General features: G+C 50.3%; 2 protein-coding genes across 3 annotated transcripts in view; one reads left to right on the forward strand and one right to left on the reverse strand.

Moving 5' to 3' along the window:
• Nucleotides 1-293: 293 nt before the first annotated feature.
• Nucleotides 294-17,101, reverse strand: KNOP1 (lysine rich nucleolar protein 1). 2 transcript variants are annotated; one of them, XM_004441818.3, is made up of 5 exons: nucleotides 17,030-17,101; nucleotides 13,498-14,423; nucleotides 10,515-10,583; nucleotides 6,827-6,904; nucleotides 294-3,711 (listed from the first exon to the last, which is right to left on the reverse strand). In XM_004441818.3, the coding sequence occupies exons 2-5, from the start codon at nucleotides 14,419-14,421 to the stop codon at nucleotides 3,400-3,402; spliced, it is 1,383 nt and encodes a 460-aa protein (XP_004441875.1). In that variant the 5' UTR covers nucleotides 14,422-14,423; nucleotides 17,030-17,101; the 3' UTR covers nucleotides 294-3,399. The 2 variants fall into 2 exon arrangements, with proteins under 2 accessions (XP_004441875.1, XP_087273189.1); XM_087417063.1 differs by lacking the exon at nucleotides 17,030-17,101 and adding an exon at nucleotides 16,609-16,927.
• A 30-nt stretch (nucleotides 17,102-17,131) lies between these two features.
• IQCK (IQ motif containing K) overlaps nucleotides 17,132-27,352 on the forward strand; it is a 117,372-nt gene continuing 107,151 nt past the window's right edge. The window contains exons 1-2 of the mRNA XM_087417064.1: nucleotides 17,132-17,365; nucleotides 26,077-26,141. Of these exons, the coding sequence (XP_087273190.1) occupies nucleotides 17,263-17,365; nucleotides 26,077-26,141 (168 nt within the window). The 5' untranslated portion in view covers nucleotides 17,132-17,262. The remainder of the gene's footprint in view (nucleotides 17,366-26,076; nucleotides 26,142-27,352) is intronic.

Below are 27,352 nucleotides of genomic sequence, written 5' to 3' on the forward strand. Positions count from 1 at the left end.
CTCATCTCTACCCTGTGAGACGCACGATTTCAGTTCACCTAACCTCAGTACAAGTGGCGAAAATAATTTTTAAAAATAAACTCATATAAACTCATGTTTTAACTGAATAGTTTAGGACCAAGAATATGGTATGGATTTTCTGGCCAACTTAATAGTGGACACCACCGCCCCCCTCTCCCCCCGCCACCGGAATTCTGTTAAGAAAATGCCTCCATTAAAGAACAGCAGGTACTGAAGAATGCCCCTTTCCCCCCCTTAACTGAACAGAACATAAAGAAATTCAGAAAGCATGGTAGCATTGCTCAAATATTCCCAAGTGGCCTTTATTTCACAAAATTATTTCCATTAACATTATTTCATATACCACTTTTACTATATGATACTATTTAAGTGAAAAACAATGGGCAAATTCACAAATTATGTGCTTCAGGTCATTTCTTCTACTTTGAGGCTGTACATATCAGACAGCATTAGCTCCCGAGCCTGAGTGAGTGAACTCTTAATACTCTTACACTAACCTGAACTTGGACCTTCACGTTAGGTCAGGTAAACATTACACCAAAGGAGATTCTGCACTATCCGCTGCCCAGCCCAGGCAGAGGCTTAGAGGTTCTGCTTGTGAGGTCTTCCCCAGCCCTTTACTGTCAGTTAGCAGTCTTTGAAAACGACGCCTACACAGGATTAAGTCTTCTGTCATTACAAAGGATGACGGAACAATAAAAAAATCCATGAATTTTAGGAAATAAGGTAAAAATGAGGAAAACTGCATGAGACCTGTATTAAGTTCTCTATTGCTGCTTTAACAAACTACCACAAACTTAGTGGCTTAAAACCACACAATTTTATCTCCTCACAGTTCTATTGGTCAGAAACCCATCTGGTCCTAGTTGGCTTACCTCCAAAATGAAGGTGTCCGCAGGCCTGCATTCCTTCCAGAGGTTCTAGGGGATAATCAGTTTTCTGGCCTTTTCCAGCTTCTAGAGGCCACCTGCATTCCTTGGCTTGTGGCCCCTTCCTCCATCTTCAAAACAGCTGTCCAGTCTTGCTTACAAGTCTCTGACTCTTCTGCCTCCCTCTTCTACATTTAAAGACTCTTGTGATTAGATTGGGCCCACCAGATAATCCAGGATAATCTTAAGGTCAGCTGATTAGCAACCTTAAATCCATCTGCTCCCTTAAACTCCCCTTTGTCTTGTATCCTAACATATCCACAGGTGCTGGTGATTAGGATGGGGACATCTTTGGGGATGGGGGACATTATTCTGCTGATCACAACGCTGAAGAGTTCTAAGTTTGTAGAGCTGAATACACAATTTCTTTTAGGGGAGAACTGTCTATTTGGCAGATATTTTGACAGGCCAGTCTACTTGTGGAAAGGTGGCCGCAGGGCAGGGCCTAGTGGGCTAAAGCAGAGACAGCAGAAATCCCCCTAAGGAATATAGTGGTTAAGAATCATGAGGTTTAGGGGACAGCTGGACAAGGGCAATTGTAAGGCAGGAAGGGCCCTGCCATAGAAGGAGGGTCAGTCAGTGAGAAATCCCCAAGGGAGAAAAAGCAACAAGTTTGACAACAGGGTCGTTAAATATTCAACTAAGACCTTGGTCCTGCTGGATGCCAGACCTCCCCTGCCCATCTCTCCGACACTCAGTAAAAATCCAAAGCTTCTAGGCATTCAGATGCCCTCTTCCATTATGTATCTCAGGGTTGAATCCGTGAAAGGCCAAGTTCACGTTCTGAGGGAAGCAGGCCACCCGAGTCACTGCTACCGCAGATTTGTAGAACTCTTGACCTGACCAAGCTGTTGGTCAAGACCCGGGCAGGCCTGCCTCACCTCTGCCCAGTGGGGCAGTAGTGGACCCCACGTTTGTCTCACTAACATCCACTCCTCACTCTTCCTTCCTGACTGGCCTGAGGAAAATTTTGCTCCACATGCCAGAGGCTGGGTCAGGAATAGGCATATGACCCATTGCTGGGCAGAGTTATGACGCAAGGTCTCTTGAGGGGTTTCTGGAAGTTTCCTTGAGCCACAAGGTTTTTCTTCTTCTGTAATATTCTAGTGTCTCGATATGCTGTCTTGAATTGCTACAGTCATCTTCCACCAGCCTGATGAAGCCAACACTGAGAATGATGGAGCAGAGAGGTAAAGAACGTTTCCTTGGTGAGCTGCTGAATCAACCCTCTACATCAGGACTTCCTGCCATGTGAGATTGAATTTCCTGGCTGATGAGGCCTGCCTGAGATGGGATATTTGTAGGAGGCATTCAGACCAAGTGATATGAAAATGTCCCAGTCAGAACCTATATTTTAGGAAGCAAAATGCCAGGTGAATGGAGAGAGGGTGGTCACATGTCACTCAGGCCATTGCACCTGGGGCTCTGAGAGGCTGGCTGGAGTCCAGGCTTAGAAACATTGTCCCTACAGCTGATGAGGCAACTTCCTGTGTCATCCCCACGTGTCCATGCTTCCTTTCACTCAACCTCCCCCACAGAAGTCACCTCGGATTCTCTTCCTTGTGATTGATTGAAACTTACCTAATCAACACATCCCTGGGGATTGCCCATTGGAGAACTGCTTTCTAAACCACCATGTCCAGAATCCAGTTAAAGGAAAAAGATTAAATCCAAGCTCAGCACTGGGGGTGGAAGGCAGGCAGCTGGAAAAGGCAAGATTTGTTTAGAAACACATTTCCCAGGAGCAGAGGAAGCTCAGCAACATCTGCTTGATAGCAATTCAGTCACCTCTTTGCCTGCAGCTACGTTAAGACGGGGAAGGGAAAATGAGCTTGCTCATCCCCTTTATCACCAACTCTGCTTCTGTTTGTTTGGGATTCAGACACGTAATAAACTTCTGTTTCTTCAATCAAGAGTTTAATCCCCAGTGAGTATTCCAGGGATTACTAGAGGGGGCGTTCAGAGTAGTGAAGAGTGACGTAGGGCGTGGGGTACAAAGCACAACAGCTGGCACTTACTGGCTGGGTGACCCCAGGCAATTTTATTACTTCCTCCCTGAACCTCAGTTTCCTCATCTAGAAGATGGGGATAATAATAGCACCTGTTTCATAATTATGAAGATTAAATACGTTAATGCAAGGGAAACACTTCAGTATGTGCCTGGCACATACCGAGTCCTCCACAAGTCTTAGCTGTTATTATTTATACACGCTGATGTCTTCCAGCAGGGATGGAAGGCTAACAGAAAATAGTGGGGTTTAGCCACTCCCACGTTCTCTTGGCTCCCGAAACATGAGCTGCCCCCACCCCGGTTTGTCCACGCACATCAACATACTTCTCCTTAATCTGTGCAGGAGTTTGATGCCAGACAACCCTCAGATGGCTTTCATCTGCATAACTGAATAATAAAAGCAATTCTGGCTGTTTTGGGGGGACAAGACAGTAGAGTTTAATCTTCAAACTTGATTGACTTGGAAGCGTTCCTGTCAATATAGAAGACTGTGTGTGGGGCGGTGGAGAAGCCGAGGCCGGCCCCCCGGCTGTACTTCCAGCTCATGGCCCGCTCGTAGTCCTGCTGCAGGTTCTGCTGCAGCGTGTCGGCCGCCTTCTTGTTGAGGGCCATGTTGGGCCTTCCGATCAGGTTAGGGGGGCGGCTGAATGAAGGGGACAGATTTTTAAAGCCACCCATAAGTTTGAGAAATTTCAGTTTCTGTTCCTCATTTTCAAAACCAGCAGTATCCCACTGGCCAAACTGAGTTCCCTGTGTTAAGAGAAAGAAGATGGTTATTTTCCTAGTTTCCCAAGCCCTTTCCTTTCCCCAGCCCCAGCCTCATCAACTGCTCATCAATCCTCCTGAAGTGCACGCTGTGTACCAGGCGCAGTGCTCCTGAGCACGTCAGTGGATCGTCTCCTTAGCCCTAACAAGAGCCCCAAGAGGAAGACTGTTCGTACTCTCATTTTACTGATGAGGAAATGGAGGTCCGAAGCTTAACTGGGGGGTGCGGGGTGGGGGTGGGGTGGCACAAGCCTAATTAGTAACCCTGCTGGGATTCCAACTCAGGGCTGGCCCACACCAGAGTCCACCTTTACACACACAGCTGCCTGCTTGCTTTCCTCCTTCCCCCCAACTTCATGGCCAACAGTATGACACACCTCACGACACAGCTCACCTCACCTCACCTCACCTCACCTCACCTCACAACACAGCACATCTCACCTCACGACACAGCTCACCTCACGACACAGCACACCTCACCTCACCTCACGACACAGCTCACCTCACCTCACCTCACGACACAGTACATCTCACCTCACAATACGGCTCATCTCACCTCACAACACGGCTCATCTCACCCCACCTCACGACACAGCTCACCTCACCTCACCTCACGACACAGCTCACCTCACCTCACCTCATGACACAGTACATCTCACCTCACGACACGGCTCATCTCACCCCACCTCACGTCACGACACAGCTCACCTCACCTCACGACACAGCACATCTCACCTCACCTCACCACACGGCTCACCTCATTTCACCTCACAACACACACCACCTCACCTCACGGCACATCTCACCTTACCTCACGACACGGCTCATCACACCTCACCTCACGACACGGCTCACCTCACCTCACGACACAGCATACCTCATCTCACCTCACAACACACCTCACCTCACCTCACAACACAGCACACTTTGCCCACAATACAGCACATCTCACTCACCACACAGCTCACCTCACCTCACACACAGCTCACCTCACCAGCTGGCCACTCATCCATCAGCCTAAGGTTACTGTCAGCTGGAAAGTGGAGGACAAGCGGGAATCTGAAATGCCTTTCTCTTTGCAGAAGCACTGCATTTTATGGCAGAAAGGGAGTGGAGGCCCAGAGAGGGGAAGAGTCACACAGCTAAGTGGGAGGCTGGGCCAGGCCAGGAACTCGGGGGTCCTCATTCCTGTCCAGAGCAGTCTACCACCCATGCACGAATCACCCATGTTTGAGAAAATGCAGGAGAGCAGTGGCCTCAGAAAAGAGCCCCTTCCTTTCCATGTCTATGGGACGGGCAAGAAACCCAGCTCCCAATACTATGACTTTGAAGTCATGTAGACCTAGGAACAAGCCTCACCTGTGTGACCCTGGCTAAGTCACTAACCTCTCTGAGCCTCAATGTCCTCATCTATAACATGGGGGTATGACATCCCCCTCACAGGGCTTCAGTGAGGCTCAAATCAGACTTCACACCAACAACCCAGAGCATGATGCCTGGCACACTATTAAATCCTTGATAACTGGTCATTCTTCCCACCCCACCCAGACTGCTGACCTCCACACTGCCTGGAACTTTCCTCTTGCAAGCCAAATGCCAGCTTAGCACTTATTTCTAGGTTGGCTTTGGGAGAAAAGTCAGAACCAGCCGTTGCTACAGCTGCCCTGAGTGAACTGGGGACACATTCTCTCGGCTTCACGTGGCCCAGATGAGGCAAAATTACAGCTGCCCAGGCCTGCGATTTCTAGAACGAGAGGCCGCCTCTGACAGCCCTGCTCTGGGTCTGAGGAGAGCGCTGCCAAGAGGACGACCTGGGTGAGCCCGCTCTTCTGAGGGCGGCTGACCCCCTCAGAGGGGACCCTCCTGGAGGGCCACAGCCAGTCTGGAATCCCCACCACATGCCTCAGTGGTCAAAAGGCCCTAGGTCCTGGGAGGCAGTGCCACCCAAAGTGTCCCCAGCAGATCGCACCCCCGTACCCCAGGATCACCCTCCTGCTATCAGGTCCTTCCAGGTACAGCCTCTGGGGCCACTGGCTCTGACTGCCTCTGCCCTGCTTCCTGCCTTCCTCGCTCAGTCAGGGTGTCCTGTCAGCTCTGCTCAGCTCAGGAGGATGGAGAGAAAGGGGACACCCACAGGAAAGACACATAACAAAGTCACACCATTTTACAGGTGTGGAAACTGAGGCTCGGTTACTTGCCTTGAGTCTCACAACTAGAAAGCGGCAGAGCCAGGAACTGATCTCGGGTCTTTCAATCCAAACTGACTGTTCTTTTCTGTGTTACACTGTGAAGGCTTAAGGCAGAGCCAGCAGGCAGGCCTTCCCTGTCATCTGGATCCTTCTTTCCCAAACCCAATCTATTACAAGTCCTGCTAGCTATGCCTCCAAAGTGGATCGTGAAGCCATTCCCTTCTCTCTCTACCCTCTGCCACCATCTCTGGCCTGAGAACCGAGCCTTGTAACCCGGCTCCCCATTTCCCCTGTAAAGATGCCCTCCAGCAGCTCCCACTGCATTCAGAGCCCAGTGCAAGCTCCCCACCGTAGCTGCTGAGGCTGGCCTGGCATGGCTCTCGGCCTGGCCTGCATCTCCACCTCGTCCCTCTCTTCAGCCTGACTTCGTAGTCCTTGTGCTCTACCTGCTCCTGTCCCCTCTCCTCGGGCCTGGTTTGGACACTTCCCATTCCAAGTGGACCCTGAAGCCAGTCCTGAGAGGCCTGCCACTGCCCCCCTCTCACCCCTGCCTCCTACCGTCCCGGTCCCAGCAGCCTTCTGAGGACGCCATCCACTGTTGGAGAGAGCTCGCCGTCACGTGCCCTCTGCAACAATGCACAGGACACCCCACCTGCCCAGAGCCAGAGACAAAGGTTCAGGCTGCTTATCTCGCCTGGCCAGCCCTCCAGGAGGGAGGCAAGCGGCCCTCTCAGAAGGAAGGAAATTAGCTCAGGACAAGCTCTGCAGCGGAGGGAGCCAGCTGGCAGGCTGGGGTGGCCTCTGGGGCCTGGACTGACTCGTCTCCCGTCACCCTGCTCCTCATGCTGCAAGGCCGGGCGAGGGGTCAGAATGCCGAGCGCCACCTTGCAGAGCCCTAGCATCCAACTTACCGTCCAGTGCCTGGTTTCAGAAGCTTCCGTTTTGCCTGACTCCCGATCGATCTCTTCTTGCAGGGCCTTCCGCCTCACCTGAGCAAAGAGAGGACAGAAAGGAGGGAAATGAGACACTGAAGTTTTCCTTTGAGCTTAAAACCCAGGACAGAGATGGGGCGGGAGGACTGGTAGGTGACAGGAGAGCACCCTCGCTCTGCTGCAGACTGGGGGGAGGCAGCTGCCCAAAGCATCTTCTGAGCACCCTGAGGGCTGCAATCCCTGGTCCTACAACGGGCCCACCTCACTCATCCTCGCTGAGCCATTCCTTAAGAACGAATTTTCCTAGTGCCAACCTATAAAAACAGAAACCAGTTCAAGAGACAAAGTTGATTTGGGATCAAAGAATTGCACCTCGGGGAGCACAGATTCAGGTAGAAACCCAAACAGTGTCCCAACTACAGGAGAGGGGCTCAGGGTTTTTATGGGAAAAGGGGAGGATGAGATGAGTTGCATTAAGGAGGAGTTCACTGGTGCTGGATGAGGTCAGGCTAGGTTTGTACTTCATTGACTGGTTAATCATCAGCAGAGCCCAAGTTCATCAGTCCTTACAGACAGGAAATTCTTGTCTTTACTGACTTCTTGGAACGTTGGCGATTTGGTCCAGTTTGGAAGATAAAGAAAACAAGACATGCACGGCAACTCCTCTGAAATGGCCGCTCCAGCTCTATTTTAATATGCCATCTTTCATATTACAAACGGAAGCTTATCCACCTTCAGCTTTTGAAGCTTTTTTGTTTGTAACAGTCATTTTGGGTTGAAACTTTCCCAAAACCCACTACCCAAAGCCCTGCCTTCCTGTACAGAGGATACGGCAGTTAACTTTCGTGATGATGGCACCATTTCCCAGAAAGAAGGCAGGCTGTAGTCAGGCACAGGCTGGTTTGAATCCTAGCAGTGCCATTAACTAGTTGTGTGGCCTTGGGTATGTCACTAACCTTTCTGTACCCTGGTTTATTTATCTGCAAACAGATGGAAATACCAGCTACCTTGAGGACAAACGGGAGAAACAGAACTGTAATACTGTGACTTAGAAGGAGAAATATGTATTTGGTCTTCACCCTCATTCCTGGCACAGGGCTCTTAAAACCCTTAGAATTTCCAAAAACGAGAGCGACAAAGCGTCTTTTGTTATGTTGGGGTGACTTTTGGAAAGAGCGAAGGATGGGGGCTGGTTGCCTGGAGAACCAACCATGTGATTAGAGGGTTAGAACTTTCGGTCCCACTCCACTGACCTCTGGGGAGGGGAGAGCGGCTAAAGAGTGAGTTCAACCGCCAATGGTCAATGAGTTAATCAATAGTGCCTATGTAATGAAGCCTCCATAAAAACACAAAAGAACGGGGTTCAGGGAGCTTCTGGGTTGTTGAACACGTGGAGGTGCTCAGAGAGAGCATGGAAGCTCCAGGCCCGTCCCCACACCTTGCCCTATCATCTCTTCCATCTGGCTGTTCTGGAGTTGTACCCCTTTATAATAAACCGGTAATCTAGTAAGTAAAATGTTTCTCTGAGTTCTGTCAGCTGCTCTAGCAAATTAATCGAACCCAAGGAGGGGGTCGTTGGAACCTCTGATCTAGAGCCCGTCAGTCAGAAGCACAGGTGACAACCTGGCTTGCAAGTGGCATCTGAAGTGAGGGGCGGGGGGGCGCAATCTGGTGGGACTGAGCCCTTCACCTGTGGGATCTGATGCTATCTCCAGGTAGACAGTGTCAGCATTGGGTTGAACTGTAGGACACCCAGGTGGTGCTGGAGAATTGCTTGTTGGTGTGGGAAACCTCCTGCCCCACACGCAGTTGTTGGGTGCAGAATGTAAGAAGCTGGTAATGGCACACAGGAGGTGCATCTCACACACTGTTGCTGGTACGGCTCCAGGCCGCCATAGCGCACCAATCACCCTGCCGTTTGAGATGAGAGCTTCCAGGCCCTCACCTCCCTCCCAAGGGTTCAGGTGTGACTCTGGCTGCTCCCAACTGTGGCCCTTCCTCCTCCCTTCTAATCTGCCACAGGCTGTGACACAAGGTGACCGTTTATATAGTTCAGAACTACACAAAACAAAGTGACAGCTGTAGGGACGAGAGAGAAAACGATGGCATATTCCTACAGTGGAGTCGTGCTACAGGTGTGGAATGACGTAGATGTGCATTTACCAAAATGGAAATTTACCAGTTAAATGATAAACATTAAAAGAACAGTATACATAGCATGACTGCACACTGCTTTATAATTACACACATATACAGTTACAAAGGAAAAATCTGCAACAAAGGGTTACCAGTGATTCTTATTAGGTGGTAGGATTTTAGGTTGCTTTTTTTTCTCCCAATTTTTTAACATAATGAACTTTTAGTTCTTATGGAAAAATAAGGGGAGAGGTAGGACAGAAGGCTTCACTTACATTGAGATAATCTGTCATCCAAAATGATTAGAGATTTCTTAAAAATTGTAAAGTATTCAATAGGCACAAATAGATAAGAAGCAAAGGGGTGGCTGGAGGGCCTTCCATAAGAAGTGCTGGGCCTGGGGACTCGCAGGGTTTCTAGTAGCTGAGGATACCTGGCAGAGAAGCTGAGGGAAGGGCCTGGGGCCTGGACAAGCCAGGGCCCCACCTGTCCCTTCTGCACGATCACCTGGCTGTTACTGCAGCGCTGGCCTGGACGAGCCGCATGACTGTGAACCAGGGAAGGCTGGGAAGCTCCCACATCTGGGGGGCTTGCACTTTGTGCCAGGCCTGGGACTGGGCTCTGTCAGCGTCATCCTATTGACCCTCTTGGCCCCACTGCGATGCCCCCTCGTCCAGGGAGTCCCCCAGTGCCTCAAAGGCATTAGGGTTGAACTTCCTTAGAATCTTGTAGGCCTCCCTGCTCATATTCGGCTCACTTGTAAGTCCTCACTCGATTTCTCCTTCTCTCCTGGAGGAGAAGGGCCATGGGACAGGAGCCGTCTCTGCGTCATACCCTGTGGCTTCTCTCCAGCAGTCACGTGCTGATGAAGCATGAGGACACAGTCAGGGTAACGGCTGCCACTTAGTAGGCACAGGGATGAAGCAGGCCCCTGCTCACTGCCTCACAAACACAGCCTCATCTGGTCTTGACAGCCACCGACGAGGGTCCGTGAGGTTAGGGACTGCCCAAGGGCACCTCGTTAGGAATGGTCCAAGGTGTTACTACCCGGCCTTAGGGTGGAGGATCATAAAAATACCCCAATTCCAGAGAGACAGCGCAGCTCCCACACAGGACACACCTGCCAGAGGATCTGGGCACGACAGAAGCAGAAGGTGGTCCACAAGAGAACAACTTCTCAGTGCTCCCGAACCGAGGCCAGGACGTGGCGACGCATGGGTCTGGCTGAGCACGTGTTCCCTGCCCTGGCTGTGCATCCCGGGGACATGCCCCCTTCTCCCCCACAGTGGTGACAAGGAGCAGAGCCTCAGCCCGGGATTCTGAACGACCAGGTGGCCCCTCAGCCGAAACCACGGCAGTGAAGGGGTCTCCCGGCATGAAGTGGGCGAGGCCAGGAGTTCTCTCCACTGGAGGTGGCCCAGGGGCTGGCCTGGCAGCCTTGGGAGTTCCTGCCGCCTCTGGGACCAGGATCTTGTGGCCTGGCAGGAGGCGAGTGTGCCTCTGGGGAAGCGGATGAGGACTCGGGCTGTACCTGGTCTATGTGCGCCTCGTCCATGTTGCCTTTCTTCTCCAGTACCACCTCTAAGTCTGTGTCGGGCTCCTGCACAAGAAGGCAAAGGAGTAAGTCAAGCACACGATGGCCTCTGCCCCAGCAGCCTGGCCAGGTGAGACCACACCAGAGTCGAGAAAGACCCAAGATGGCAGCACCACCCCAATCCTGCCACCTACAGAACATCTGACATCCCTTCCCTTCCACGAGTCTCCCATGAAAACCGTGGCAGTGACCTATTTGACAGATGAAGAAACTAACGCTCAGAGAGGTGACAAGACTATCACAAGGTCACCCCCATGGCTCAGGGACACTAACCAGGTCTCCTGACTCAGGCTAGGTACACGACCTTGCCCGCCACACACACCTGACCTCCCAGGCTGACACTAAACCAGCAAGAGAGCGGTCAAGGGCCCCTCTTATAGTGGGGGAGGGGCGGGCAGGGAATGCAGAGGTGGGCTCAGGCCCTGGTCGGGGGCCCTGCCAGCAAACCGACCACCCGAAGCCACTCACTTCTCTCCCCACACCGCCACCCCCAGTCCTGCTCGCTGCCTTCTCTCCCGCCTGGACAACCACGAGTCTCTAACTCCTGCTTCCCACCCCCCAACCCAGGTCCATTCCACACAGCAGCTCGAGTGAGCTTTAAAAACTCAACTGGCTCCCTCAAACCCTCCAGAGGTTCCCATCTCATTTACACGAAAATCCAAACTCCTGTGCGCTCTATGGTTCTGTCACTTGGCCCCGGCTCGTGCGAGGGCCTCTTTGCTCCTCCCAGGGCCTCCGCACCTGCTGCTCCCTCTGCAGACAGATGGCCAGGGACCGCACGGGGCGCAGCTCCCACGTCGCGCCCTCATGGGGCCTGCCCTGGCCACACTGACACGGGCCACGCTCTCAGTGGCCTCAGCCCCTGTCGTACCTCATCGGGGTGAGCCCTTAAGCCACTTTCCCTGGGTTCCTCAGTAATGACAATGGTCACGTCTCCCGCATCTTTACTCTAGGTGTGCTCTGCCTGGCACCCAGGGTGACGCGTGACGATCCCTGGACGGCTCTGCTCACTCACATCCCCGATCCAGATCCTGAGGATACACCTGAATTTCCCAACTCCACGGACTGCTCTGGGAGGCAGGGTCCCCATCACGGGAGACATTAAGCAGAGGGGACTGACTACCTCTCACTGAGCTCCTGGGAGAAGGGATTCTAGATTCTGATGAGGGTTGGGCTCCAAAGCCCCCAAGGTTCCTCCTAGGCCCTGAGAGTTTCTAAATACAGGAGGAGACTGGTGAAACCAGTCTAACGGCCTAAGGCAAAACTGGGAGAAACCCAGGAACCAGAACTACCTCTTGTAGGCCCTGATATGGAGGCCACCCCTGCCCTCCCCAACCCCGTGTGGCCGAGCTGAGAGCAGACCAGACATCTTCCCGATGACCCAGCTCCAGGGGGCTCATCCTTCAGTCGATATGAACTGAGCCCCCTCCTCTGTGCCACGCCCACCTCTCAGGAAGTTCTCAATACACCTCAGCCATCACCCTTCCTTCAGGACTGCAGGTCACCCAGCTGGTGGGTACAGAGAACCCAGGGCTTGTTCTAACACAAGACAGTCATTTCTTGGGCTCTAATGATCTACTGGCATCTACGTGAGGTGACGTAGGCGGCTCCTGAGAAGGGATAAAGCCTCCAGTTCAGGACCAGACTGGATTTGAAGCCGAGCCCCACCCCTCACCAGCTGGGTGACCTCAGACAAGGCACTGAACTCCCTTGAGCCTCAGTCTCCTTGTCTGGTAACTGGGGATAACCACAGCAGCTCTCTCACCAGGCTGGTGTGAGGATTCAAAGGGTTAACACATGCAGGGCATCAGCCCACTGCCAGGCACACAGAAAGCGTTCAGGAAACACCAGCCACCGGCCACCCTGACGTGCCAGGCATCTGCTCGGAGTACGACGCGCACCATCTCGCTCCGCCTGCACGTCCACGTGCACACCCTGAGGACAGGAACTGCGGCCCTGGCGGTGGGACAGACGGGGAGGCTGGGGGCCCGTGGAGGCACCAGGGCTCCAGCTCGTCTCCTCCCTCCCCTGCCCCCATCAAGGAAGCCTGTCAGGATGGAGACAGCAGATCTCTGATGATCACCAGGCCATGATCCATCCCCTTCCTCCTCATAACAGGACCCCAGTTTCCCTCTCAGAAGCTGTCCTCCCACCATCTCAGACGGTGGGGTTCAGGTAGGTCTGGCACCCTCAGCCCCTCCCGCCGGCTTCAGATCAGGGCTCCTGGTTCGTGTGACCCAATCGAGGCTGAGAGAGCAGCCCTGGAACCCTCCCTGTAATCATTCTGGAGGGGCTACCCTTCTCCCTTTGCGGGTGGCTGAACTACCAGCCTGAAAGCCTAAAGCTGCTAGGACCATCCTGCACTGGGGTGGGGGCTAGGGGGTGGGGAGGAGCCTGTCTGGGATGAAAACCAGCAAAAAAATACAAAGTGCAGAGCTGGGGAAAGCTACACAGGCATCTCCTGTGATCCAAATCTATTTGATCCCTAAATCATTTATACTGAGCTCAGAAAGGAAGCTCAGATGGCTATGGACACCATGTTATCTCAAACTATTTGGTTTCTGAGTTTTGGATAGCAAGTGGCAGGGAGAGATTCATCGGAAAAACTTATCCCAATTTATCCAGATCCTGAGTGCAGGTAGTGAGAACTTGGGTAGAGTTTCAATAGCAAGGGATACCTGTATTATTGAAGATATTGCATGAGCACCTGCATCTAGCCATACCTGAAGCTAGATAGCTCTTAACCTTTCCAGTTACATTTGTCAATAAATCACCTTTTCTGGCTGAAGTGACTTTAATCAGGGTTCTGGCAGCTAAAAAGCTGAGTGTCTGTGTGTGCACACACGTGCATGCACACACACTCTCCCAACTTCCACCCTGATTCTCCCAAAGGAGAGTCTACTTCTGAAGGAAAGCCTACCTCCTCCCAAGGTTCTCCTGCTACTCTGCTCTCTTTCTTCTTTTTCTTTTTCTTCCTCTTCAGAGCTGGCTCTTCAATGCCTGGCTGCTCTGCCTTTTTCTTGGACTTCATTTTCTTCTTCGCAGGGGCCTTGGTGTCATCTTCTATTGGGATGTATTCTGGAGCATCGATTTTGACTGGTTTCTTTTTACTTCCTTTCCTAGGGCTCTTCTTTATGGACCTGGGGAGCTCGGGGTGCCCTAGGGGGGTGTCTTCCTCCTGGTGGATTTTCCTTTTCTTCGTCATCTTCACATTGTGTTCCCTGGGGCTCCCCTGTTTCCCTTTCTGCCCCGAGACTGCCTGATCCCCGCCATCCTTCCCCACTGAGTAAGGGTACGGAGCATCCCCAGCCTCGCAGAACCAATGGTCCCTGGCTGAGAAGGCCGTGGCCTCCTGGGCCTTTTTCTCCTTCTTGTGTTTTTTGAGCTTCTTGCCATCTCTGGTTGCCTCTTCGCCCTGTCTGGGGTCTGGGGAGGTCTTCACCCTCGAGCTAGGGGACATGGCCAGAGGCCACGAGGCCTTCCTCTTCTTTTTCTTCTCCCCACTGACAAACTCAGACGGACCAAGAGCCTGCTTCCCGGGGCTGGGCGACTTCTCTGTGCACCTGGCACGTACCGTGGTCTCAGGTTCTACGTGCTCCTCGCAGAGGGTGCCGGGGCCCTGCTTTTTCTTCTTCTTTTTCTTCACTAGAGGCATCTCGGGTGCCTGCCCTTGGACCACATTCTTCGAGGGGGACGTGGCTCTTGTGGGACAAACCTCAGTGAAATAATTGTCACTGTGTAAAACCGAGTACTGAGTCTCTGGTTCTTTGACTACCTTCTTCTTCTTCTTCTTCTTCTCTGGGAGCCCAAGGCCCAGCTCTCCTTTGTGGGTCTTGGTGATCATTCCTGGAAGGAGAAATAGGACAAGTCATCGCCACACCAAGCCGCCCTGTGCACAATTCAACTAGGTACTGCCCAAAGCCAGGTTTCTCTGAGTGGATGGTCTGAAATGTTAGGGGATGGGAAAATGGACATGATTCCCGCAGAGCAAAGGGAAATATGATCGAAGAAGGAGAATGGAGTTTACATCAGACAGCCCCTGGTTCAGATCCAATCTGCTCCCTCACCTTAAGTCAATCACCTATTCTGCCTGAGCCTTAACTTCCCCATCTGAAAAACGGGGGGGAAATAACACTTCCTTCCTTAAAGGGCTGTGGGAAGGAATAAACGATAATCCATGGAAAGTGCTTGGTACATCCCTCGTCCTCAAATCTCTAAGCCTAGTCACTCATTCAACAGCTAATTACCGACGGCCTCCCCTGTGCAGCCGCTGAGGGTACAACTGCAGTCAAGCCAGGCAGACCAGACGCTGCCCTTGGGGGCTCACTTTTACTAGACGAAGGGGACAGAAATCCTGAGGTTAGTGCTCTTGCCAGTTCCCACCAGAGGCAACAGCTGTGGCACAATTAACCGTTACCTTGGCTCCTCTCAACAGCTCTTCTGCTTTGTGTCTGGAAATTAATTCCCCCACCTGCACCCTGGGTGACATACTCTCCCAATACCTTCCCATGTGGCCAGCAGTAAGAGCAGCAGCCAGGACTGAAAAGACCTAGGTTCACATGGTGGCTCTCACACTCTCTTGCTGCATAATGGTGGCTTCTCCAGGCCTCAGTTTCCCCATCCATAAAAGAAAGACTGAACCAGATCAGAGGCTGCCCGGGGTGGGTGTGGGGAGCCACAGCCAGCCTGCAAGTCTGTTTCACTGTTTTTAAATTTTGAAATAAATTGCCACCATTTAATGACTGGAGTGAGAATGCCCAGCTTGGTTTTGTTTTGGAAACTGTCAGGGAGGGACCTGTGAGAAGGGGCTGGGCCCTGGAGCACATCGCAGCTTCCAGCTGGGCTACTTCTCTCACTCCGTCCACCAGCCCAGTTCCCACTGCTCCCTGGACTAAATGCCACGGACATACTCAGAGGATCCACACGCACGTCCCCTCACGGGAGGTCTGGACAGTGGGAGGGAAAGGGCAGGAGCTTCTCTATCCTGCAGCTCTCCTCAGCCTCAGAGCCCAGGGGCTCCGCACAGGACCTGGCTCACTCTTAGCAGCTTCAAAGAGCCAGGCCAGGCCTGAGCTGGAGCTCAAGTTCATTCATAACTCGCTCCAGGAGCAGCTGGAGAGTCAGGGAAACACTCATTCATTCACTCCTGCCTTGTTTTCTGCTCTATTCCCAGAGCCTAGTTCTGAGCCTGGCACACAGCAGGTGCTCTATAAATACTCACTGAAGGAAGGAAGGAATGCTAGACATTCAGAGATGAACAAGATAAAACCACTCCCATCAAGAAGCAGGTCGGTGTGGGAGGGAAAGAGGCGTGCTAACAAGGATGGCACAGGTGAGAAAAGTGAGCACAGGGGTAAGGTCGGGGGAATGGGGGCCAGCTCTCAGGAAAGTTTCTCAAGAGCCGAAGTTTCCAGCTTGGGAACTGCAGGATGGTGGTGCCGATCCTACAGGCAAAGGAACTGAAGGTGATGCCGGGGGCCTGGAGCAGATGGGCTCCTTTGAACAGATCCCCTGAGATACCTAAGTGAACATGTGCGTGGACAGGTGGATATCCGGGTCAGAGGCTCAGGGGTGACTGGGCTGACACAAACTTGAAAATACATGGATGGTAATTAAGCCTTAAAGAGAAGGAGCCCCAGACAAGACCTGACTTAGGGAAAGGGGTGGGCAGATGAAGAGGAGTTTGCAAAGGAGAGGGAGAAGCTGCAGACCTGGAGAGGGGGGAGCCACGAGTGCCCCAGGACGGAGGAGTGGTCGAGAGACCTGATAAGAACAAAGAAGCCCAGGGGAGGCTGTTGTCAACTCCATCCCCTTCTCTCCCCATCTGATCTTCTTCTTCGACCCTGCGTCCCCAAAAGTATTTACTCCTTCAAGGAGAACAAGAGAAGAAATGACCCTTGCAGCGTGTCTCCTGCTAACGCGAACGCTTTCTCCAAAAGCTTTTTTAAATTTTCGCGGTAGCCTCGTAGGGATCGGTGGGAATACCCCATCTCAGAGACTTGCAAACTGAGGCTTGCAGACTTTAACTCACTTGCTCTGGGTCCCAGCGCCAGGAAGTAGCAAAACAAGGATTCGAACCAGCCCGCGGGACTCCGGAGCCTGTGCTCTGCACAATGGCACCACCACCCCACGCCCATCCCAGGACCCCCAGCGGGAAGCAAGGGGGCTAGGGGGCGAGACTGGCCCCTCCAAGGCTCCGCCGCGCCGAAGATTCCGCACAAACACACGGGAGGGACTACGCGGGATCCCGGGCCGGCGGCTGCAAGGCGGGAGAACTTCCCGGAGGCGGCGGCCTCAGGCTGGGACGAGCGCACACTGGAGACTGGGGGGCGTGAAGGGGTGAGGTCTGGAGCGGGGGGGGTCACCCGCTTTGCCCTCTATTCGTCGCGCAGTCCTCAGCCACAACCTCCAGACCCACGCGCACGCCCCGGCGTCGCGCCCTCCGCACTCACCCGTAGGCCGGACCTCCGCGCCTCCACGTGAGAGCTCGCTCCGCCGTGACCCGGAAGTCAATGTCGAGTCGCTGGCCCGCCCCCGGGAGTTCCGGCTCCTTCCGGGTCGCGGCCGTGCGGGGAGCGCGGTTGCCGTGGAAACCTCGGCCGTGGAGGCGCACCGGCGGGTGTGCAGTCGAGTCGCCCAGCGCGACGAGTGAGCTGGCTCGGTCGACTCGTGGGTCACCGCCAAGATGCCAGTGCCCCCCGTGCCCCCCATGTCCCCCGAGCGGCCCGTCTCGCCGGGGCAGGTTGCGGAGCCGCCCGGCAAGAGCCTGTGGGAGCGGATCTGCGAGGGTAGGCGGCCCGGCCGGCCGAGAGGGGCGGGACTCGGGCGGGGGCCGCGTGCCCGGGGCGCCCACTGTGCGCCAGGCGGCTGACGTGCCGGGCCTGCGGGCTCCCCATTTCACGCACGGGCAAGCCGAGGCCCCGGGACGCTTGCCCGAGGGTCCGCCGCGCGCCCTCCAGCCTTGATCCGTAGTCAGGTCAAAGGCGGGGGAGAGCAGGGGAACGGGAATAAAGGGCACCCGGTGGTGTGGCCCGGTGGTGCTCACACTTCATTTAGTGAACAGGAGAGAATCGCTGGGGCGGAGATGGGGAGCTTGTTTCAAACGTGGGCTCCCAGGCCCCGCCCGCAGAGCTCCTTATGGGGTGCGGGGAATCTGCGCTTTTAACGAGCACCCCGATATTTCTGATGTTGCTCATCTACAGCCCACACGTTGAGCAGCTGGGGTCTAGACAGACTTGGGTTTTAATCCCTCTCCACTTCTAGCCTTCCTTAAAATCCCTAACCGGAGTTTAGCCCGCCTTCTTTTGTGGCCCTACACATACATACCCCTCGTCACGAGGCCCCGCACTACTCCACGTACGTGTTATTTAGTTTGTTACTCTGTAAAGTGAGCGTAATAATGGCACTTCTTTCGTAGTGTTAGGAGGATGCAGCTAAATAGTCATGGAAAGCGCGTAGCAAACTGCCCGCAAGAGCTCAGTGTGCGTTAGCTCTTAATAAATACATAATGCTGGGTGGTTTTTTTCCTTCCTTTAGGCTGTAAGCTCCTCAAGTTCAAGAACTCAGATTTTTCATTCTTGTGGCTCCCATCACTACCTCAGCCATCTAAAACAGCGCTGTCTAGTAGAACGTTCAAGTATGGTAGCCACTCGTCACATCTGGTTATTGGGCACTTGAAATGTGGTTAGTACAGCTTTGGAACTGAATTTTTTATTTGACTTAATTTTAATAAATTTAGATAGCTCCATGTGGCCAGTGGCTAGTGTATTGGACAGTGCAGGTCAATAAATGTTTGTGGAACAGAGAAAACAATGACTGCACCAGTACATGGGACTAGGTGGAAGAAAAGAGCGATGAATTGAGAGGCGTGGAAGATGCAGAGGAAGAGAATGTGGACTCCCGAGTTGATGGGTACTCCCCAAGGCCTCCTGTTTCAGCTCCCATCCAGGGCTTGAATTCCTTCTCCAGCATTACGTTGCATTATATCCAGAAAAATCTGTTGCATCTTGAATGTTCTCCCTGTGACTTCTCCCCCCTGGTGCCACCACGCCAGTTGCTGACCACCATAAAGAATCCAGTCAAATACGTGAAGGTTGTTATTGTGGCTCCCTTCTCCCCCGAGCTTTCACTTCTCCAAGCCGAACAGCTCTTCGTAATATACTTTCCTAGCGTTGGTTGGGGAAGCTGCTTGGCCTCGTCTGTAAGAGGGGGACACTCCTTGTACCCACCTCACAGGGCCATTGTGAGGACCGAGGAAGATAATGTATGCAAAGGTGCTTGGCACGGTGCCCAGCATTTAGAATGTGCTCAATGAATGTTCGTTATTGTTGACAAAGAAACGTGCTTCACGTTGTGCTTTAGAATCACAGAATTTATGTTGGTCAGGCAGGCCTGTAGGAAGAAAGCAAAGACAGAGGGTTTGGTGCTCCCTGAAAAGCAAGGGAATTGATGCCACTTATGAAGTAATAGAGTTGCAAAGTGAAGTTAATAAGGTCAAAGATGGGGAATTATCCACACAGGCACTGTAATGATGATTATAGCCTAGATGAATGAACCCAATTTCTTAGAACAGCCATTCTAACAAACACAATTTTCTATAACAAACATAGTGAGTAAATTCAGTTTATCACAACAAACGTGGAAAACAGGCTTTGTAGTGATCCTGTCTTTGAGGTTAAGTATTACATTCTCTTAGGATATCTCCATGTAAGAAGCAAATTATAACAGCAAACAGACCTGTTAGAAACTCAATCTCAGGAAGATGAGATACAGGATAGGTAAATATCTGTCATAAACAAGACCTTTATCCTTCCTGGCTAGTGTTGTTTTGTGTGTGTGTGCGCATGCTTTTGCACGCCTCTACAATAACTTATTTGTAAACGTTCTTCAGTTTGCTTATCTTTCCAGTGACAACTGACTCAGGGCTTTCTATTCCCAAAAGCACGTGTATTAGTATCAATAAACTACTTTCCTACCAAGGCTTCTAATTAAATCTTATAGTTGCTTGTGACTTATGATTTTTAACTATGGTTTTACCCAAGACTGAGTCAAAGTATTTGGGGCTTATGGTCTCTGTTGATATTGCTGTTATTACTCTCATCAGCATCCTCACTATTGCCATCATCACTGCTCTCTGGCCTCAGCCCTCAATGCTGTTATAAAATCAGGTCCCTTCAGCCCACCTGCCAGATACCAACACGGAGCTGCTGTGAATCAATGCTTGTTTCCCAAGCACAGCTGGAGGAAAAAGGCACCGGGTGGCTCTCAGCAGTGCTTATCAGTCAACATCCCTCAGTGCCTTCTCCCGTTGTGCGCATCTCCTAGTCCCAAGTTTTTACTCCCCTCCTCAAACGTGGTGTGATACCACTTCGTAGATGTAGGAGGCATTCACTGAGAATAGTCACAATCAGGAGTGGGGAGGGAATCCTCCAACTTCCTCATACCAGCAAACATGTTTGCCATCTGCACGCATGCAGAAGTATTTACCCCTCTATCACAACAGCCCTGCATGTGTGCTTTGGTACCATCCGCTTCCTACCCCAGCATCCTGTTGGATCACTCACCTCCTCTCCCACATCTTCAACTTCTCTACTGGCTCTTCCTCCAAACATCCTCTGGTCTGTCATCTTGAGAAAATCCTCTCCCTTGACCCCGTATCATCTAGATCTTGTCTATCCCTCCTGCCCTCTCAGCCAAGCTTCTGGAAAGAACACACTGCCCTTGTTCACACTGCTGTCATTCCCATTTTCTTATCAACCCAGTGCAGGCTGGCTCCTACCTCACGGCTCCAGTGAAATTATTCTCACACATTCAATCAGCATATCTACCCATGCTGGGAACTGTTTAAACGCTAGCCCCGGCATGACTCTAGGCACTGTTCTAGACAGCAACAACTTACTCTCCGTCTCAGTGATGTCACCATCCTTCACTCAGCTGCCCAGTCCAGAAACCGCTTCCCTTTCACTTTCCACGATCCCCACATTCCTGCAATCCCTATAGATTCTACTTGCTTAACATCTGTAACCCCGAAGTCCTCACTCCCTAGTCCTCATGGTTACTAGTTGAGATCAGGCCCTTACACTTCCTGTTTGGATTGCTGCTGTAGCTTTTTAATTGGTGAAGGCCTCCTTCCAGACCATCTGCCACAGGAACCTTGCAAATTTAAATCTGATCACATCATGCTGTGACCTACAATCATTTTTATAGCTTTCATGGTAAACTAAACTCCTTTGTTTGACACTTAAGCCATTTAATGATCTGACCCCTGTCTGTTTTCTTAGGTTCATCACGTACCATTTGCCCAAATCATGCTAATGTCAAATGTTTATTGAGCTATCTTTATGTGCCAGGCACCGTGTTAGGTGCTTTTCTTCTCATTTAAACCTCACAGTAACAGTAAGGGTTTTGCTTGTTGTACAGGTGAGGGAATTGAAGTGTAGAGAGGTTAGGAAACTTGCCCAAAGTAAGTGGCGGAACTGGGCTCAAACTTGGATCTGTGTGACACTTGAGTCCAAGCCCTTAAGCAACTTACCAGCATGCTTCAGAGTCTGGGAACACCTACATCACAATCTCTCAGACATTTGTTAAAATGCAAATTCCTGTGCTCTGTGCCAGGCCTGATGAGTCAGGCTCCTTGGTGGTGAGTCCCTAAGCTCTGCATTTTAAACAAGCTCTCCAGGTAAGGCACAAGGCACAGTACGATTGTCCTCTGTCAGGTACTTTTAGCCACAAGAAACTGTTCCTCTGGTGCGCCGTACTGTTCCACTCCATGACTTTGCACAAGCTTTGCCTCTTATCGGAACATCTCTGGCTTCTCATTTCTATCTTTCTGGGCTCAGCTCAAGGGTCCCCACCATCTGGAAAGTCTTCTATAATTCCTCACACTGATTTCAAAGCCCCTTCTCTTCGCTGCTCCTAGAGCTCTGGGTGTGGCCCACGACAGCAGCACTTTCGCCTCTCATAACCGCTGGTTTACCATTCATCCCCTCACCAAAACATAAGCTCCTCTGCCATATTCATCTGTCCCTTCTTGTACACCTTGTACAAACCCTCACCCTAGTGTATGCTGGCTAAGTGGTCATTAGATTCACTTCCAGCCTCTTCACCTTCCTGATCCCTCCCTTTCCAGTAGGCCACTATTGGTAAGCGTTACATTTTAATTGCTATTTCAGTTAGGAACACATTCAGGGGCAAATCACAACAAGCTGGACTAACAGTGGCCTGAGCAAGAAAGACATTTCATTGTCTCACGTCCCAGGAGCATGGAGGGGAGAGGTTCCAATTTTGGCGTAAGGGCTCTGCTCCTCCAGCAAGGTTACAGGCTCTTTCTGCTCTGCCTCTTGCAGAATGTTGCCTTTGTTGTATAAAATAAAGAACTCCTGGGGACGCACTAGCGTGCGTATAACATTAAATTCCCCTAATCAATCCCATTTACAAGCTTAGATAACTAAAAGATTGTAAACATTTATAAATTTAATATACCTGATTTTCTTAAGTATTTCTAGTGCCAAACAGAGCAGACAAGCAAATTTTTCTAAGCAGTAAAGCAACTCTTAGAAATGGAATGAATCGGACTATGGCAAATCAAGTTGTTTTAAAGAGTTTAACACTCTTTACAAACGTAATAAATTCAGACAAACTCATATGACTTTTGATGTAAAAAGCACCGATCTCTAATCAATTATATATTTCAAACTGAAATCACAAGGCAAAACCGACAAATTCTCAAATGTGCCAGATTCTCTTAAACATTACAGAGGCTTGAAATAACAAACACGTCAGATTGTTCTGAACCTAATATATTTTCCCATACTTCTACACATCATTTCAACTGTATAGCTTTTGTGGGTGTGTGATGAAAACATTTGTATCAGGGCCAGCCCGGTGGCACAAGCCGTTAAGCAAATGCGCTCCGCTGCCGTGGCCCGGGGTTCACCAGTTCGGATCCCAGGTGCACACTGACGCCCCGCTTGGCAAGCCATGCTGTGGCAGCCTCCCATATAAAGTGGAGGAAAATGGGCATGGATGTTAGCCCACGGCCAGTCTTCCTCAGCAAAAAAAAGAGGAGGATTGGCAGATTTTAGCCCAGGGCCGAACTTCCTCACACACAAAAAAAAAATTTGTATTTTTCCATCAAATTTAAGTGAACTCTCACGAGATCTCCTTGGAAAAAATATAAATGGCAATAAATAATAATTAAAGAAATTCAAATAAAAGTCAAATCTCATTTTCAATATAATTAGATTAGTAATACCCTACAGAAACAGGCAGTCTTACTATTAGGAGTATAAATGGTTGTAAACTTTCTGAAGGAGAGTTTCACTTAAATTTTAAATTATTTTTTCTTTTGACAGAACAATTCCACTTCTAAGAATTAGTCCTACAATAATACCTCCTTTCCCATCAATGATGTGTGTATAAAGATGCTCGTAGCAGCATTGTTTGTAATAATGAAGAATTGGAAATAACCCAAACGCCCACTAAGAGTACATGGGTTAAATAAATGTGGCACATCATACATGTAGCAGCATTGAAAGAGGTCCAAGATTCAACACCTAGAATGGATCGGTGGGCTTGCAAAAAATATGAACGAATGAATACATAAAGGGTCAAAAGTAACGCTGTACTGTTTGTTTTTTTCATTCATTCATTCATTGCTTCATTCATTCAGCAAATATTCTTTAGGAATAAGATGGTGAGCACAAACAGACCCAGGTAGTTCCCTCACAAAACATACAGTCTATTAGAAGAGAGAGTCATTAATTTTTACAAATTTCAAATAAGGGTAAAACTGATATGAGTTATGAAGAAAAAGGACACAGTGTTATGAGGTTCTATACTTGGACGACTTGACCTCGTCTGGGAGATCTAAAGTAAATGAATGTGTTTGTGATTATATACATACGTTAGTAAACGCATTGAAGAAGAGTTGGTGGGATCTCTGCCAGATCTAACAGTGGTGATGGGCAGTGATGGGATTAGGTGTGACTCACACTCTCTACATGAGACATTTCGGTATTGTTTGGAATTTTCTTACAATAAGCGTGTACTGCTTTTGTCATCAGACAAAGCTAAACATGTACACATCATAATGCACATAAACAGTTTTCGCACTATATTGGTAATTCTTCAAGTGTTGGGGGAAGAAGGGTGAGTTTACACGCTTGCTTAAGAGGAAAAATACAGCGGTAGAGCTGGAGCCATTGTGGTGAGCAGAATTCCAGGATGTCCCCAAGATTCCCGCCCCCTGGTGCACTCGCCTCCCAGTTATTCAGTCACACACTAATCTAGGCATTGCTGTCGAGGATTTTCCAGGTGTAATTAAAGTCTGTAATCAGTTGACTCTAACTTAGGGAAATTATTGTAGGTGGGCCTGACCTAATCAGGTGAGCCCTTAAACGATGTCAGAGAGATTCAAGCAGAAAAGACTCCTGCTGGCCTTGAAGCAGCAAATGAACCACGTGTGAACTGCCTGTGACAAAGACCTGAGGGCTGTCTCTAGGACTGAGAGCCATTCCCACCGACAACCAAAAAGAAAATGGGGACTTTAGTCCTACAACCACAAGAAACTGAGTCTTGCCAACAACCAGTGAGCTTGGAAGAGGACCCCGGCCCTCAGATGAGATTCCAGCCATGGCCAAGACTTTGATTTCAGCCTAATGAGACCCTGACCCACACCCAGATTCCTGACCTGTGGGAACTAAGAGATAGTAAATTCATGTTAAGTCACTACTGTGGGAGATCAAGATTTGGCCACCCTGAAATATATCTCTTTACCTTGATTGTTTTCTCTGAAGGACATTTGACCTCCCCCACTAACTGCCTAAAGAATTTGACATGGGTCTCCTTCCTGGAACAGATCTTCTATCATGATGGCTGTAAAGATAATGTAGGATAGAGGTTACAATAGGAAAGGCACCAAACCCCTTTTATCAAAAACTCTGTCTCTCCCTGACCACATTATTTATAGATGACCCTGAGAAGAATTGTCATCCTGAACTCTGAAGTCCCAGGCCACTACCCACCCCCAACACGCTCCTCGCCTTTAGCTGCAATACTTAAGCAAGCAGCCTAGACAGAGGGACGAGTTGCTCATTTCTGAGTTTCTCCCATGTATACATGTTAATAAACTTGGTATTATTTTCTCCTGCTAACCTGCCTTGTTAATTATTTGGCCAGCCATAAGAACCTTAAGGAAAAGGGCAGAGGGAGATTCTCCCTCTTCCTCCGACACTACTTTTGTGGTAATGTTAGACAGCCATAGAAAACTAATATAGTTTGTATCGAGAATAAAAATTGTTAATAACCTGCAGCCTGATGCCTAGGAGTTAAAAAAAAAAAATAAGTTAAGAAATGCTCTACTATCTGATAAGGAACTAGGTAATGGAATAAAACTTGTGTCCAATACAATCATAGGCCATCAATACCATCTTCCCAGAAACTTTGTTTCTCCTCACTGCTGCAGCATGACTATTCACTTTCCTTTAAAACACTGACCTTCCCAGAAATATTTTTACCAGTCTTCCTTTTAGGGATGTAACTCATATAGCCCGTGAGCATGTCTGTCCCTCTCTCAGCAATAGTTGTTGTTACCCTGTAGAACTTGTGTGGAACGTTCTTTGCATTAAGCTCTCTAGCGGGTTGACTGTGATCAGTCTCAAAACCTGGCGATTGTTCCTTGCCTCACTGCACGTTAGAATCAGCTGGAGAACTTGAAAAATACTGATTCCCAGGCTCCTGCCCTGACCTGTTGAATCGGCATTTTGGAGTTGGGCCCAGACTTGATATTGTCAAAAAGCTCCCTGGTGATTCGAATGTGCAGCCAGGATAGGCAACTGCTGCTGTCCACGGCAGGATTCTCTGACTTTAGTGTGCCTGCAAGTCACCTGGGACCTTGTTGAGACGCAGGCTCAGATTCTGTAGGTCTGGGGTGGGGCCTGAGAGGCTGCCTGTCTAACTGCCCTGGGCTGCTGCTGCTGGTTCTCAGGCCGTACTCTGAGTAGCAAGGGTTTTGGGGACTGGTCTTCCAGCCACATACCCTAATCCGGCAGTCCTACCGTCACGCTCATCCCCTGACTGCCTGGCACGGCTTGTCTTCCCTCTGTCTCTTATTCTGCCCTGTGCTCACACTCTCCTCCCCCTCCCTTTCTCCCCTCTCCTCCCAGTGTGCTGTTGGTGTCTCCCCTTCCCATTCTCTTCCTCCTCCTATTCCCTGTAGTTACCACGATTTGGGGGCAAAATCTAAAGTTGTGCCCTCTTGAGAAAAGAGTCTCAAGCTCTTATGTAAAGCCTTGACTCTTTCATACGAGAGAACAGTTATTTTTCATCTATTTTAAATAAGGCGGTTCACATTATCAACCTGTAACGGCCAGTTGTTTTTCACTCTGTAAACCACCAACTGAAGTAAAACTTAAGAATGTTTCGTTCAGAGGAAAGGAAATTAACATCACAAACTGCAGTGAAGTACGCAATTGAGGATTTTTTTTTCCCATCTCTTTAGAGCATGAAGCTGAGCAGCCTCCCTTTCCAGAGGGATATAAAGTCAAACCAGAAGCTGTGATGACTGTGAGTATGACCCAGGCCTCGACCTCAGTGAAAGGCTCCTAGGTGAGGACAGCACTGATGGCCAGGGGACAGCAGGCAGCGTCATGAGTGAGGGAGGTGGGAGAGGAAGGCCCTGGGACTGGAACCAGAAACCTGGGCCCGTCCTAGCTCTACTAGTAACCGTGGTCTCAAAGGGCATGGAATAGGGCCGGCCCCGTGGCTTAGCGGTTAAGTGCATGCGCTCCCAAGCTGTGGCGGCCCTGGTTCGGATCCCGGGCGCGCACCGACGCACCGCTTGTCCGGCCATGCTGAGGCTGCGTCCCACATACAGCAACTAGAAGGATGTGCAACTATGACATACAACTATCTACTGGGGCTTTGGGGAGAAAAAGGGGGAAAAAAAAAAGGAGGAGGATTGGCAATAGATGTTAGCTCAGGGCAGGTCTTCCTCAGCAAAAAAAAAGAGGAGGATTGGCATGGATGTTAGCTCAGAGCTGATTTTCTGCACAAAAAAAGGGCATGGAATAACCTCTTTGAGCCTCAGTTTCTACACCTGTTAAATGGAACAGATAATCCTTGACTAACTCAGAGTAAGGCTCAGATGAGATCCTGGATGAGAAAGGCCTTTACAGTGGAGTCAACACCATGTCCATGTTGGGCGCAGTTGTGGATAGAGCAGGTTTCTTTATGCGTGCCAGGGTGGGCAAGGTGAAGACTGTACTAAGGAAAGAGGGCCAAGGACAGGGCAGCCAGCAAGGGAGGCCCTCAGGCGGTATGCTTGGAGTAAAATAAGGACTTAATGGAGTTAAAATAAAGCAAAGCTCTGAGAGATGAAGGGACTTGGGAAGGGTCACCAGGATGGGACAAAAACCCAAGTCTCTAGACTTCCAGTATGTTACTGCAGCTGTTAGAGATTCTTGTGTCTAAGAACTTTCTTGGCCTGCGACTGTTCTTTTTTCATCGCATTCTGTTCTTGCTTCATGGATGCAATGCTTTCTCAAATTCCTCTGCAGATACTAATTACAGTTCTCTTCCCTGAATTATTTGTGCTTCTTCCAGGATCAGTTGTTCTTTGTAGATGATCTTTGTCGTTTATGCTGTTGATGCTCTTTATCTGTGTGGAGAGCTTTGATTGTTTATTCAAAATTTAAAATGCAGGCCTGAGTGGATTTTTCTACATAGGTGGTATGGTTTTCTTCTACTGTTGTACACATGGGTTTGTCTTCTGGGTG

Source organism: Ceratotherium simum, chromosome 26 (assembly GCF_057802395.1).
Source record: "Ceratotherium simum simum isolate JZ-2026a chromosome 26, ASM5780239v1, whole genome shotgun sequence".
Taxonomy (NCBI): domain Eukaryota; kingdom Metazoa; phylum Chordata; class Mammalia; order Perissodactyla; family Rhinocerotidae; genus Ceratotherium; species Ceratotherium simum.

What these genes read in the sequence shown, in the direction of transcription:
- KNOP1 (XM_087417063.1), bottom strand. Translation starts at nt 16,714, where the DNA reads ATGGGCGTGGGGTGGTGGTGCCATTGTGCAGAGCACAGGCTCCGGAGT. An exon ending in CAGGAGAACCTTGGGAGGAG is followed by an intron (nt 10,584 to 13,497) that starts GTAGGCTTTCCT and finishes CTTCTTGTGCAG; the next exon opens with GAGCCCGACACAGACTTAGA. An exon ending in ACGAGGCGCACATAGACCAG is followed by an intron (nt 6,905 to 10,514) that starts GTACAGCCCGAG and finishes CTCTTTGCTCAG; the next exon opens with GTGAGGCGGAAGGCCCTGCA.